This window comes from Heptranchias perlo, chromosome 19 (genome assembly GCF_035084215.1).
Source record: "Heptranchias perlo isolate sHepPer1 chromosome 19, sHepPer1.hap1, whole genome shotgun sequence".
Taxonomy (NCBI): Eukaryota; Metazoa; Chordata; class Chondrichthyes; order Hexanchiformes; family Hexanchidae; genus Heptranchias; species Heptranchias perlo.
Window position 1 is genome coordinate 30,490,560 of NC_090343.1, and position 14,827 is coordinate 30,505,386.

General features: G+C 42.6%; 1 protein-coding gene across 1 annotated transcript in view; it reads right to left on the bottom strand.

Moving 5' to 3' along the window:
* LOC137335348 (cadherin-like protein 26) overlaps positions 1-14,827 on the bottom strand; it is a 72,049-nt gene that overhangs the window by 45,913 nt on the left and 11,309 nt on the right. The window contains exons 3-7 of the mRNA XM_068000681.1: positions 13,165-13,287; positions 10,638-10,796; positions 7,735-7,882; positions 5,540-5,706; positions 1,081-1,209 (exon numbers count right to left, since the gene is read on the bottom strand). Coding sequence (XP_067856782.1) covers positions 1,081-1,209; positions 5,540-5,706; positions 7,735-7,882; positions 10,638-10,796; positions 13,165-13,287 — 726 coding nt within the window. The remainder of the gene's footprint in view (positions 1-1,080; positions 1,210-5,539; positions 5,707-7,734; positions 7,883-10,637; positions 10,797-13,164; positions 13,288-14,827) is intronic.

The window sequence follows — 14,827 nt, forward strand, 5'->3', positions numbered from 1 at the left end:
TCATCTGGGTTTTCTGGACTGCTGTATTCATTTAAAAAAAGGAAATCTGCAGCTCTATGCGCTGGAGGCACAGCAACATTAATCCAGAATATCAAAGAAAGCGATTGAAAATGGAGAAGTATTTTTACATCAATATTTTTTATGATATTCAAGCCTAGTTTCAAGTTATATCATTGAAAACAAATTATGCCTACATTGGAATATTATAGGCCAGTTGTACTATACATCTTGCATCGATATAAGTAGTATCAGCTTTGCATTAATACAAAATGTGCAGTATTTAAACTAAATGTCACAATTTTAAAGGGAGTACAGGATCAGAAACACCTTGGGGTTTGGGGGAAAAAAAAATTTACACGGTGAGTTATTATGATCTGGAATGCACTGTCTGGAAGGGTGGTTGAAGCAGATTCAATAGTAATTTTCAAAAGGGAATTGGTTAAATACGTGAAGAGGAGAAAATTGCAGGGCTATGGGGAAAGAACAGGGGAGGGGGACTAGCTTTCTCAAAGCATGATGGGCCGAATGGCCTCCTTCTGTGCTGTAAGATTCCATGATATGTCAAAGTATCCAGGCTGATAGTTCTTAGAGGTATTACCAAACTGCCCCAGTTTTGTACCTGCTGCAGTGCAATTGCAATCAGTTTAAAACTAAATTTTTAACTTTTGCTCTCATCCTTTTTAATGTTGGTGACAAGTTGGCTGTCCTGTCATCTCTTTGATAAAGTTAAAAATGTAAGTGTCATTTGGACACTGTTGAGTGGCCTTCTGCATAGAGTTCTGCTGTACCTGATTAAAGAATGATGCAGAGCCAACAGTATAACCCCACTCCATAGGTCCTGCATTGCTCTAAGCAAATACTGGTCTGTGGATACCAGTAGCACAATTGTACCCTTAAATGTTATTGTCCAAATCTCTGGCAATTTTTTCAGTAATTGTTCAAACATAGAAAGCTGGAAGGATCCTGACAACAATGCATTGCTAAAATAGTAAAGAACTACTAAGAGTTAGGAACATTGTTGAATAATAAAGTATTATATTTCTTTGCTTTTACAGATGATGCATCTGTAAAAATACTTACACTTTTCTGGGTAAAAATAGGAGGATTGTTATTGCCATCTATCACATTAATCTGTACTTCTGCACTGGAGGACAGTACTTTTTCACCATTGTCTCTTGCTTCAATGACTAAAGAGTAGAATTTGATGGCCTAAAACACAAATGACAATCTGATATAAAAGAAGCTCTATGACATTTTATTAAACAAAACATTGCCTTGCCCCAGCAGCAACTTACCAATAAAAAAGGTAATTACAGAACTAACTATTGCATGAATTGGAGTGCATTTGTTTTTTTGGGATAAAGCTAGTAAGTCTTCTTAAACTGCAGCCTACAAAAAAAATAAGTTTTCTGCTAATCGACAATTGACTTAATGCATTTCCACTGTCCAAGTATAATATATACAACATACTAAATTGGATATTCCTCTGCGATCCCTCTCAAAATTGAATGAGATTGTGACAGAAAATGAGTCAAAATGCGACAAGGCCTATTGCTGCTTCCCTGCCTCGAGTTGCATTTCCAACCCTTACCCCTGCTGGGACTGCTGCCAGCTGCCCTTCCTCATTCATCTTATGCAAGCAGGATGGGGTGGGGACTGGCTCTCTGGCCCATTTACCTCCCCTCTGTCCCTATTACTGCTGCTATCGTGGCTCTGGATACCATTGTGGAATGGGGCTTCCAGGGCATCAGAGCAGCCCAGCAATCTGTTCTTCAGCGGATCACAAGAATAGCTGAGGCGCCGCCCTGGGAGATTGGCAATGGCTCCATGGAACAAGAACCTGCTGTCCTCTCTCAGGATGACAGCATTCCTGCTCCCACCCCTGCCACTCCACCACCGCTCTTACCGTTGCCTGTCAGCCAGCCAGCCCAGACTGCTGCGGTCCAAGCTGAGATGGTGCAGTCTGAAGTCGGGCCCTCTAGGCCCAGAGCTGCTCGAGGTCATCCTCCAAGGCCATCTGCAGTCTCCTCAATTGAAGGTCAGCAGCCTTCCATCTCCCATGATCCAGTCACAGGGGAAGCGCCTCGTAGGAACGCTAGGAAAGGTAAAGGCACACGGAAGACAGGCACTAATGGAATGCACAAGGATGATTACTATCATTTTGTATGCATTATTTTATAAGTGAATTGATAAATTTGGATTTGAATTTGCATTTGGTGGTGTTTTTTATTTCTGCGGTGAACTGAGGGAGGAACCAATATGTGTTATCAGAAAGAGGACGATGGGATGGTTAGTGTTAGAGGAAAGGTAAGGATTGTAGGACTGTTGGTGAATGGGGAGGTGTATTTGAGGTTACTGCTATCGCTCATTAATAATCTGATCATCTACAGCCCTGGCAGAAAGGGACTGTCTACATTGTAGCCTCCCTTCCTCTTCCTCCATGTCCTCTTGCAATTCCTCCTCCTTTACTTCCTTCTCTTCTTGCTCCTGGTTCTCAGCTTCTCACCTGATATATGATGGCAAGGGCTGTTCCCTTATAATGGCCAGGTTGTGCAGCATGCAGCATACTACCACAAATCTCGATATCTGCTTAGCTGAGTACTGTAGGACTCCTTCGGAGAGGTCCAGGCAGCAGAAGTGTTACTTGAGGACGCCGATGGTGTGCTGTATAATGTTCCATGTGGCAGCATGGCACTCATTGTAGGCCTGCTGTGCACGTGTGCGTGGGTTCCTGACCAGTGTCATGAGCCATGTCATGAGGGGATAACCCTCATCACCCAATAGTCAGCCTTTGACTTGCCGTGCTGGTTCAAATAGAGGTGGAACAGAAAACTGCCGCAGAATGTAAGAATCATGACTGCTGCCAGGATAGCAGGCATTGACCTGCATGATGCGCTGCGTGTGGTTGCACACCAGTTGTACATTGAGGGAATTGAATCCCTTTCTGTTCATGAATATGGCCAAGTTCAGATGAGGAGCACGCAAGGCAAGGTGCGTGCAGTCAATGGCACCCTGCACCATGGGGAAGCCTGCAAACCATGCAAAACCTCACGCTCACTCTTCCTGCTTGTCTCTGGCAAGAGGAATTGAGATTAATGTGTTTCTCATTGTATAGAGGGCCTCAGTGACCTCTCTTATACAGCAGTGCACTGCAAACTGTGAGATGTTGCTTATTTCTCCAGCAGCAACCTGAAAGGAGCCCAAGGCATAAAAATTAAGAGTCATTGTCACCTTGATAGCCACAGGCAATACTGTCCTTGCTCTGCTTTAATGCTGCAGTTGTGGCTGCAGGAGTTGACAGATTTCAGTCATGACCTCTTTAGTGAACCGAAGACGTCTAATACATTGGTCATCGCTGAAGTTGAGATAAGAGAATTGGTCCCTGAAGACCCTCCTCAGACATGGCATCCTGCTGAGTGCCCTGCTGCCCCTTCTCCTCCTCCCTTTTTTAGCAGCTTGTCCTGCTCTGTGTGACCTCTCTTCATTCTCCCAGTCATGTTTAATTCCCAGAGGAAGCTCTACCAGGCCACACATGTCTGAAAGTAACTTCTTTCAGCACAATATTTTAAATGACAGAAATAGCACTGCTAGTCCAGCCAGACCACTCTCTCGAAAGTAGTTAAACTTCAGCCGAGGATAGGAAACCTTTAAAAACACATACAATTGCACCGGCAGCAGCCAGAATAAATAATCCAGCAACTAACCTGTAAGTACTGCATGACCGCTTTAAATAGCGCATGTTGGGTGTCCTTCATCGGTCATCAGAAGCTGTATCATGGTGGGTTCCACAGGTGTACTGATGGAGATGACCACCCGCTCCATGTGGGAAAGGATGGGCTCCAAGCTCTGTGCAAAGCCCTGTGCCAAGTTAGAGCTTGACCCCTCATGCTCCTTGACATTGTGCACAGGCTTTCCAGTGCACCATGCATTTGGTTGTGTATGCCCATCAGCCTTCTTCTGTAGCCTCGCCCATCAAAGTCATTATCTGACTCCTCTGCAGCAGAACTAGTGAGCGACCTCGTCCTCCGGCGAGTTGGCACCTGCAGTATCCTTTCCCCCCTCCCTGGCTCCTGCGCACTTGTGCCTGGTGTCTCACTGCATGCAGATTCCTCCTCTATCCTTGCCTCTAAACTACGCACAGTGTCTTCCTGTGCCTCCTCTGACTGGGCAGGTTCAGTTCTTGGTTATCTGAAATTACAAAGGGACATGGGTTGAGTTGTGGTGAGGGGAGAGGAGAAAGTAAGACATGCGTGATTACACCATCTACAGCACGAATCAGAAAAGATTGTGGGATGAGGGAGAAGTGGGAAGTGAGAAGGAGGATTAGGTATGCAGAGACCCTCATCATCGATACCTCCAGCACCGCCAGTGGCCATGGCCTCAGCAATGGTCCTTCTAATGATGGCCAGCACTGTCTGCTCCATGGGAGTTAGGACATGAAGGCGAGCCTGCCATCCTCCAGTTCTTTCTTGCTGCCGCCTGTTATGTGCCACCTTCTCCTGCAAAAAAGAGGGAAGTGTGTCAGTGAGTGTCCTGCAAGATGTTTGGGTGATGTGGCTGTCATGGCTGAATAGCTGCCAGTGTGTGTGAGCTGTGAGTTTTGGGTGTGTAGCTTGCAACAGTGGTAATGTGTGAGGGTGAGAGGAAGTATCTGAGTTTAAGGGTTGATTACTGATTGAAAGAGTTTGTTGGTAGATGGGTGATTGGAGGTGTAGTGCATGGAGCAGTGGGTGCGGCTTGTGGTGCAGTTGGTAGGATATGCCACTTGAAATTTGAACTCACTCACCTTGACCACTCGTGTCAAATCACTGAACTTCCTCCTGCACTGCATCCATGTTCATGGTACTATGCTCCTGGCATTGACCCCATCCTCTACTTCCTCCCACTGCCTCTTGAGCGTATGTCTGGAGGAACTCTTGCCCCCCTTTGGATATAGGATACCTCTCCTTCTGTCCACCTCTTGCATCAATTCCTCTAGTACATCATCAGAGATCCTTGGTGCACACTCTCTTGCAGGCGCAGCCATTCTTCCAACTATAGGAGCCCTGGAATCACTTCTCACACCACTTCCTGCAGCCACAGTGCACCCCCCCTTTAAGAGGTACAGGCTGCCTTTAAGTAATGCTAGCCACTCCCGATATTGGGGTCCCCTGCTGATACGTGCAGCCAATCAGCAGTGCTGGTAGTGCTGGCTGCACGCAGCAATCATTGAAATCAACAGGCAGCATGAATGTTACATGTTGCCGACATCGCAACAATGGGCACAGGTTAATTGTGCACCGCGATCCCAGCGCCCATTTTTGGGGGTTATCCAATATAACCCCCAATATTTAAGATATTTGCATTACATTTACTAAAAAGGCTTACAAATTCATTGTAAAACATAATTTATAATTGTCAATTAATTGATTATATTCATTATTCAATTATCAAGAAAGTTATTTTATAATTTGATTTTATTAAATTAAATTTCCATTAGCATAAACAATTCTTTGATTTAAAAAGGTGCTTGTTACTTTTATGGATATGTAATACATACATCATAGTCTAGGCATCTTCGAAGAAGTATGGATCCATTTTCTGAGTTAATTTCAAACATATTTGATGGTACTGCAGGTTTTTGAGAAACAATGGTGTATGAAATTTTTCCATTACCAATCTTTTCATCATCGGGGTCTGTTGCTTTGACTTTGAAGACTTCGTCACCTAAAACATAGAACATGAATTACTCAGAAAACATGCACTATGTAAGTTATGGCTCCAGAAAACAGTGCTACTGTATTCACATCGCATGAAGAGATAGGTCTAGCTAAAACAAAAGATACTGGAAATGCTTGGCAGCTTAGTCAGCATTTGGCAGAGAAGATGCATCACTGTTTGGGGAGTAAGGCTTCATCACATCTTCAGCAAGGTTACACCTGAAATATTAATCTTTCTCGTTCAGATTTTGAAGGAGTTTCTGTACATTTCTAGCATTTTTTGCTTTCATTTCAAATTTCCAGCATGCACCACTTTCCTTTTAATCTTTTTTTATTATTTGTTCATGGGATGTGGGCGTCGCTGGCCATCCCTAATTGCCCTTGAGAAGGTGGTGGTGAGCCGCCTTCTTGAACCGCTGCAGTCCGTGTGGTGACGGTTCTCCCACAGTGCTGTTAGGAAGGGAGTTCCAGGATTTTGACCCAGCGACGATGATGGAACGGCAATATATTTCCAGGTCGGGATGGTGTGTGACTTGGAGGGGAACGTGCAGATGGTGTTGTTCCCATGTGCCTGCTGCTCTTGTCCTTCTAGGTGGTAGAGGTCGCGGGTTTGGGAGGCGCTGTTGAAGAAGCCTTGGCGAGTTGCTGCAGTGCATCCTGTGGATGGTACTCACTGCAGCCACTGTGCGCCAGTGGTGAAGGGAGTGAACCCAAACAGAGCATCGGTGAGCAGGTTATTGGTGAGTAAGTGCCGCTTGATAGCACTGTCGACAACACCTTCCATCACTTTGCTGATGATTGAGAGTAGACTAATAGGGCGGTAATTGGCCGGATTGGATTTGTCCTGCTTTGTGTGGACAGGACATACCTGGGCATTTTTCCACAGTGTAACCAATTGTTTGTTGTGATCATTGCATGTTCAGAAACCAAACACAGTCACAGAAAATACGTATGTGTCACTTTGATTCAGTTGGTGACATTAAGTCAGTGGGTTATGGTTTCAAGCACACTTTAGGACTTGAACGCACTATCTAATCTGATACTTCAGTGAAGATTTGAAGAAGTGCTGCATTGGTGCTGATGCCCCATCTGGCCTGTTTGAAAAAAAATAGAGTTGTACTGGTCTTTCCCTGCTTTGGGATCTTGCTCTGTGCAAATTGGCTATGGTGTTTGCCTATACAACAATAGTGACCGCACATCATAAAGTCATTTGTTTGATCTGAAGTGCTTAGGGTCATCCTAAGAGATGTAATAACGTGCAGTATAAATGCAAATGGAAAAATAAGACACAGTCTTCACAAGCCAGCTGTAAACCTCATACATAAGGGACTTACCCTGCGGAAAACAGATGTATCAAGTTTCAGGATTTTTTGAGCATTTTTACACAGATAAGATTTGGAAATGAGTTACTTTTAATGTTGGGTGATTTTATTATCTGGTTTCAATATGCAGGGGGTTGGTTGGAGGGAGTCATTATGTAGGGATTCAGGGCACTCATTGCTGCACAGAGTTCTGCTCCCCAAAGATCTGTGGCCATTCAGAGGGAGCGCCCAGCAGCAGGTGATAACTGGAGTAGGCAAAGATGAGATTACTGCCTCTCAGTACCTGTAGCTCAACCCCCTCCCCTCAGATGACAGTTGCTGTGCCAGGCAACCAGGCAGCAGCAGATGTGGAAAATAGGATTGCCAAGCCTCCCACTTTGCTCAGAATTCTCCCAGAATGGTCAATTGGTCTCCCGATCTTGCTGTTGCTGGCGACCCAGGAGAAACAGCCCTTGTATGCATGGTTCACACATGCCCTTGTGTGCTACCTGTTGTGGCTTGCAGCCAATCTACATTGTTTGGGCCCTGCTGGTCATCTTTCTCAACAATAGCAGTGATCTTCTCGAAGGATGAAATCAAAGTGTCCTTGCCCAATTCATACCAGAAAAATTGGACTTCTGCCAGCTAATTATAGAAGACTGTCAATAAAGAAACCCATGCCAAAACATTTGTATTCTGAATAAAGGGGAAAGAATGTAAGAACAAATTCCCACCTGGATGTGTATTTTCCGATACATTAAATTTGTATATCTGTTGGCTAAATACAGGGGCGTTGTCGTTGATATCAATCACCACAATTTTATAAAACATTTCCATATCTGCAGGTGTCAAATCGTCGCTCTTCAGGGCATTCACTTGAAACTGAATATGAAAAAAATTGGTAGAATTAATTATCCCAAAAAATAGATTACACATTAAGAAATAATAAGACATTCGATTTTTCTACTGTTTAGATTAACAGAAATTTATACCAAATTCAGAGAGCGGTAGATCGCACATTCATATATTTGACTTTTTAATTTAATTGTCATGAATTTAATTAAAACTAAACTTTTTATCCATCTATTTAGTCAATACACCTGCTCTCCTGTTCATCACTGTGCTTTGTTTTAGGTTTGGAGGCACTTTTCTCACAAAATGTCAGCCCTTGGCTCAGTAATAGCACTCTTACCTCAGAGTCAGATAGGTTCAAGCCCCACACCAGAGACTTGAGCACATAATCTAGGCTGATACTTCAGTGCAGTACCGAGGTTCTGACTTTTGGATGAGATGTTAAACCAAGGTCCTGTCTGCCCTCTTAGGTAGATGTAAATGATCCCATAGTACAATTCGAGTTGGTATCCTGGCTAACATTATCCCTCAACAAACACCACCAAAAAACATTATCTGGTCATTTAACTTATTGCTGTTTGTGAGACCTTGCTGTGCACAAATTGGCAGTGACATTTGCCTACTTTACAATAGTGACTAAATTTCAAAAGTACTTAATTTGTTGTGAAGAACTTTGGGACGTCCTGAGATCATGAAAAGCACTATATAAATGCAAGTTCTTCTAAAGGAGCATTCTGGAACTGGTTAAATTGCTTGGCCAGCACATTTTTGAATATCAATAAAATCTGTGCTGGGAATGGTTAGCTGAAAGATTAAGCCAGCCCACAGCACACTGAGCTGACCTCATGCAATTTTGTGAGGTCAGGTCATTGGAGTAATTAGCACAAGTTCCCAGCACATCCTTGGTCTTGTACTGACAGCTAGCCGAATAGCAATGGGGAAAAATCTAGCTACCAGCTTAAACAGGGTAGCACGAATTCCCACTAGCCCGCCACCAAATTTTCTGCAGATCAAGGTAAGTGGGGTGGTAAAATCACTCTAGGATATGCTCCATCACGATCCCCACTTTGTTGTGTTCCTCCACCATTTCCTGCTCCTAGGCTCAGCCCAGCAGTTGACTATATATATATATATATATGCCTGCTATGTGGGCAGGTATACGCAAAGTCAATGCAAAGGAGGGAAATGCATCCTGTGATGTATTCCCTTCTATTTGTGTCACTACTACTGCTGTTAGTCCCAGGTATCAAGTGTACAAAGGTGGTGGTCGTGGGAGGCTTGTTTGTGTTTTTTAAGCTCTCAGAGCAATGGCTTGCACAAGCCCAAAAGGTATGATCAGTACTTTTTTAAATGTTGAGTACCTTTCACAAGCAGCATGGAGGCTTACCTGCACCTCCTATGCAGTGACAGGATCAGAGGGCTGCTGCAGCAAAACTCTGGGCCCAATTTGATGAGACACCCTGCCAGAAGTCAGGGAGCCTGCCTCCAATATTGAAATGACCCTGAGATAGGATGATCAGCCAGAATCTCTAAAGCGGCCAAAATTTGCGACCAACTGGAAATGTGGCAAAATTCCACCAAACCAGAAATTCTGGGCTGGCTGCATATGGGGGCAAATATTAACTCCAAATTGCAATGTAGATAATTTCAGAGCTGCACCCTTGTGCCAGCAACTGGAGGGCTGACCACGCTGCAAATTTTGAGGCTAGTCCCTCCCAATTGTAACAATCACCTAGCACTTGCAGAATGGATGCTGGGAACTGGACGGAAACCCGGTTGGCTGAGAAGGGAATGGAAATTTTGGGAAGGTAGCAGTTCCCAAAGGACCACTGATTACTTTGAAGAGGAGTGTTTTTTTCTGCATTTAAAAAATATATTTTGGTGCGAGCAACAATGGGACCAAGAAGCAATGTATGGATATCTGCACCTTTTCAGGAAGAGATTTGGAGGTACACTTACAGGAAATGCAGCAAAGGAGAAGGGTAGTTTTTTGAGTGGAAGCAAAGGTCCAAGCTGCATGGATGGAAGTAGCAGAAAGTGTGAATGGAGACTCCCAGATCCATTGACTTTATTCAAAGAAAGAAGCAGTAATATGGAATTAGGAATACAAAGTAAGTGTGCACATCTTTTCACACTTAATATTGGGGTTAATATGTATGGCACAAACTAAAATTATGAGTTGCAGCACCCTCCGGAAGGTACCATGCAAAGCATTCAAACAAACTTTCCCCTCTTCTGTACAATTGCAGAAAAGCTGTAAAACACAAATCTACATGGCTATTCCCACTAATCCCACCTCCAGTGCCCCAATATATTGTACACTTGCAAGAAACAGCCATACAATACTTCACAGCACAAAAGTGGGGCTAGCAGGATTGTTCCAGGCTGGTTTGAAGGCCTGAAATAATCACTCAGGGGTCCTGTGGCAAAGGGTAAGCAGCCTTCCTACAAAAAAATGGACAATTTTTATTATTTACCGACATCTTCAGCCCGCCCTGCCAGCTCTGCTCCCAAGCAGCTGGTCAGTGGGATATTTTAGTGCCCAACCCCCCCCCATCACCAATGGTGCCCCATCTGTGCCAATACTCCCCAGTATTATCCTAATTACCTGACTCCAAGAATTTCAGCACTGTTAAGGTGGTGGAGCAGTGTCATGGGTTTCTAAGTCTTACATATTTACGTAGGTCGACACAGAATAAGAAGGTGTAAGCAGGATCCAACTTATGTGCTTTGAATCATATAGCAAAACTAATGTTAAAGAAACTCGAAAGAAAATAGTTTGTACCACCAATTCTCGTGTTTTTTCACGATCAACTTTGCGATGGATAAATATTTCTCCACTCTTGGGATTAACTGAAAACAAGCCTCTCTCAGGTCCAGTTTCCACACCCTCACCCGAAATTGCAAATAGCAGTGTAGTGTTTTGCGACCTGTCATTGGAAAGCTGCAAAAGAACAAAATTGTTAATTGTAGAAATAATTATACAAGAAAATTATTGTGAGTTGAATGATCTAGTAATAGTATTTCATCAAAATATAAAACTATTTCTCAGGTCTTAACTTTCAAACATGGTACACCTTCATTAAAAACTTTGCCCTTGAATTTACACTCTGAGATAATAGTTATAAATGCTTAAATTGTTATTAAGAAATCCCTCTCTGCTAATTTACCAGAGCCAATAGCCCATTTATTTTTATTTTAGGTGGGTTAATGCCTCCATTTAACAAACAGAGGGAGGAATTTCAAACAAAACCATTGAGGTATTATCCCTCATCGATAACTTTAAAGTCTTTATTCATCAGGAGAACTTAACTTTACTTGTTTGAAAATTTCATGGTGCAGATAAATTACGCTATTTGCCTGACTGAGAATCTTGGCATATCAAAAGTCCCTCTCCAGCACTGTTAAGGTGGCAGAGTGGGATCATAGCACTGAGGGCAGATTCCGCAACTGGGTTCTCCCAGCATGAAATGGCATTCTCATGGAGTACATCTTGGAAAATCGTGAGCCCGCAGTCTGTGATGTTAATTTTCTGTCCATTAATTTTCTGGATGGAAAATCACAGGTTGCAGGTCCACAATTCCCCAGCCTGCACTCCCTGCAAGTGCCACACCATGCTGTGATCACCTGATCGCAGAATCAGTCCTCTGAAGTCTGGAACAGAAAGCTATGGGTTTATTAGAGCTATTATACCATGTGTACCAGTTTAAGGCTAGTATTTGCTTAGATCTGCCAGCTCCACATCACTCTGAGTTATACTGCTGGCTCCATGTCACTGACCTGGCTCCACATCACTGCCTCTGGCTCGCTGCTGAGTTGGAATATGTGAGGACAATTTACCACAGTCTTTGCTAGGTAGGTATACCAAGGCCTGTAGACCTGGTTGGTGGCATCTTGGCAAGTGTTGTCAAACAAGCTATACTGGCTGTTGATTACTCTGGCATCCAGTCTTTCTCGCAGCAGCATTTACAGCACCACATACAATGATTGAGGTACTTCCAAAGAATATCCATTATGTTTAGCCAGATTTGAATATGTCATTTTCATGCATTGGGTCAGCTCTCATAGCTTTTCTTGGGAGCTTCCACCCTGCCAAAGATGCACCAGGATTTCAGAATAGTGAAAAATCCCAGCCTCTGTCTCTTGTTTCTCTCATCGCCTCTTTGTCTCTTGTTTCTCTCTGCCTCACACATTGAGATCCTGTCTTACCTCTTTTTCCTTCTTGGTTTCATCCAAGGTTGAGAAACAGAGAATCAAGTAGCATTGAGCATGTGCATTAAACAAGAGACAAAGAAGGTATGAGAGAGAAAAACAAGAGGGAGAGTTGGACAAACAAGTTATAAAGAGAGTGTGAGGGAAAAGAAGAGAAAGTATGTGCGAGAAAAATCAGAAACTGAAAAAGTGTGCTGCTAAAACAAGACACAGAGTGAGAAAAATAAGAGACCTGGAGGGTATGAAAAAGAAAGACACACACACACACACACACACACACACAGAGGAATATGAGGAGACATACAGAGCAGATACACTCTTGGAATGTTAGAAGTCCAGCAGTTTGTCTGTACTGTAGGGACAGGGACGTCCCATAACAGTTGGCTGTCAAAAGCCAATAAGAATAATGTTAGGCAAGTACACAATATGTTGTAGTTGTCTGGTAGGCAAGAGTTCCAGGTTGCATCCACAAGCTACAATGATTTTGGATCATCTGGCAGAGGGATTGTGATCCATGTTTCAGCTGTAGACAATCCTGGGATCAATGGAATCCAATCACCATGGTGCAGAGTTCAGTTCTTCTGCAGTACTAGCCTGGTGGTGCAAACAGTGCTGTTGAGGAGAGGTGAAGATTTTCAGGAGTTCCAGAATTTGTGGCGCAGTGCAAGGTATTAGAGTACACAGTGCAGGCCTGGACAATGCAGCAGTTTGGGCAAAACAAGGAATGGAAACATGCACTGATTATAAAAGACAGGTTGCTAAATATCTTGAAGAAAGTGACCAGAACCAAATGAATTTAAATAACTGTCTGTCCAGTTAAAAAAAACCCTGCTAATCAAAAATATATTTGAACAAACACACAAGATGTTTGTATGTCTAATGTTTAGATGTGAGGCTACAATGAGCCAGTCATCAGACTTGCTCATGAGACTTTGAACACACAGACACAAAATATATAATTTAGAGAGATAAATAGATATTAAAATTGTACCAACTAGTGACTTTTTGAACGATTTGAATATTTATCATGTTGATCAATGTAAAGCTACCAAAAAAGCATTTTATCCTTCTTTATTTTTTTCTCTTATATCAACACTTACTTGTATAGCCTTTTTAGGGTAAGGTCCTGGATCTTCTTCCACAAGTTTGAATGTAGCAGAAATCCACCTTCTCTTCACACGGCGCAACACCACTGAATTGTGCCCTTCTATTCTGTGCAGGTCCTAAAATTAAGCATTTCAGTATTTAACTCTTAAATATCTAAGATTAACATTTATCACCATGTCAAACAGCTTAATAGATTCAGTAGGCTCCTTTCTGAAGATATGAAATTACTCCAATCCAAGCCTATAAGAGATCCTCATTAGAGTAAAAAATCAGTTTACTTGTTTTACTTGAATCTTGAACTGCACCTATCAAATTCTCACATCTTACATCTTCTTGTTCATGGCAGGATGTCCTTGAATACACCTTAATGCGAAATTTAAATTAGTAACTCCGCATATATTGTTGTAATGTAGAATTATATTGTTATAATGTAGAATTATTAGAAATACTTGTTCAGGTACTTATTGGGGGTAATTTTGACTTTGGGTAATAGTGTAAAACGGGCGATATCGGATCAGTCGCCCTTTATATATCTTCAATGGAAATGAAAATCAGGAGGGATGTATAACGGGCGGCTGATCCCATATTGTCCATTTTACACTGTCGTCCAAAATGAAAAAAATTACCCCCATTGTATGCAAAGCTCTAAATTATTCCACAATATCTAAATATTATTTCTGCATTTGGATACAGAGCTATCAGCCTAAATTTTCCTCTTCTTACTGCCTGGTTTTACGTTGGCATTTGGCCAGGCAGCGGTAGAAAATGGAGAGGAAATCTGTTAAATTGGATCCCACCTACCTTAGAGCACTCCAAATTTCCAACCATCATTTTCAGTGGATGGCAGAAGCACTCATTCTAAAATGGGCACATGTATTTAAATGAAGCGGCAATGATGTAAGAACATCCATACATCTAATTATTTGTAATTTGCAGCTCATTTGCACTCAGTGTCAATCATGCCTATATACAATGACATCCATGGTTGTTAGGTGCTGAGGAAAAGGTAGAAGTACATTTTAAGAGCAGCCAATGTGCATTTCAGTACAATAAGTCCCCCCAACTGGCTGGTAAAGCAATGATCAGAAATATAACTAGTACTGAAAGGGAATTACAATGCCCGAGAAGCAAGCAATACCTTTTGCAAATGGCAACTGCTAGGTAACAGCACAAAGTACGTTTCATGGACAAAGCCATGCAAAACTCATAGCCTTGATAATGCTACTTGGAGCTTACATTTTGTAGGTGGTCAGTCAGGTTACATCACAGGCAGCATCCACACTTAGCCCTTCTATTTGAAGTACTGAAGGACACTGGAAAGAATCTGTTTCATCCAGTTGAAGGCTGTCATGATTCTAGTTGAAGGCTGTCATGATTCTAGTTGCCACTGTAACTGCAGTCTTAATTGCTATTACAGTAGTTGTTGCTGTATTAGGTGGCATACGTCGATGGCATCTTCCCTACTTAGTTTCAAGAAAGTATATTTTCCAATCACCAAAGTTCATGTTTTAACACTTAGTGGGTACCTATTACATACCACAGTGTGTTACTTTAGGCAGGCAGTAACCTGTTTCGTGAGACAACACAATCTAAAGAGTAGAAATCCCTGTCTCAAATCCTGCCTGCAACGGCACCCACCCAGCCAGATCTGATCAT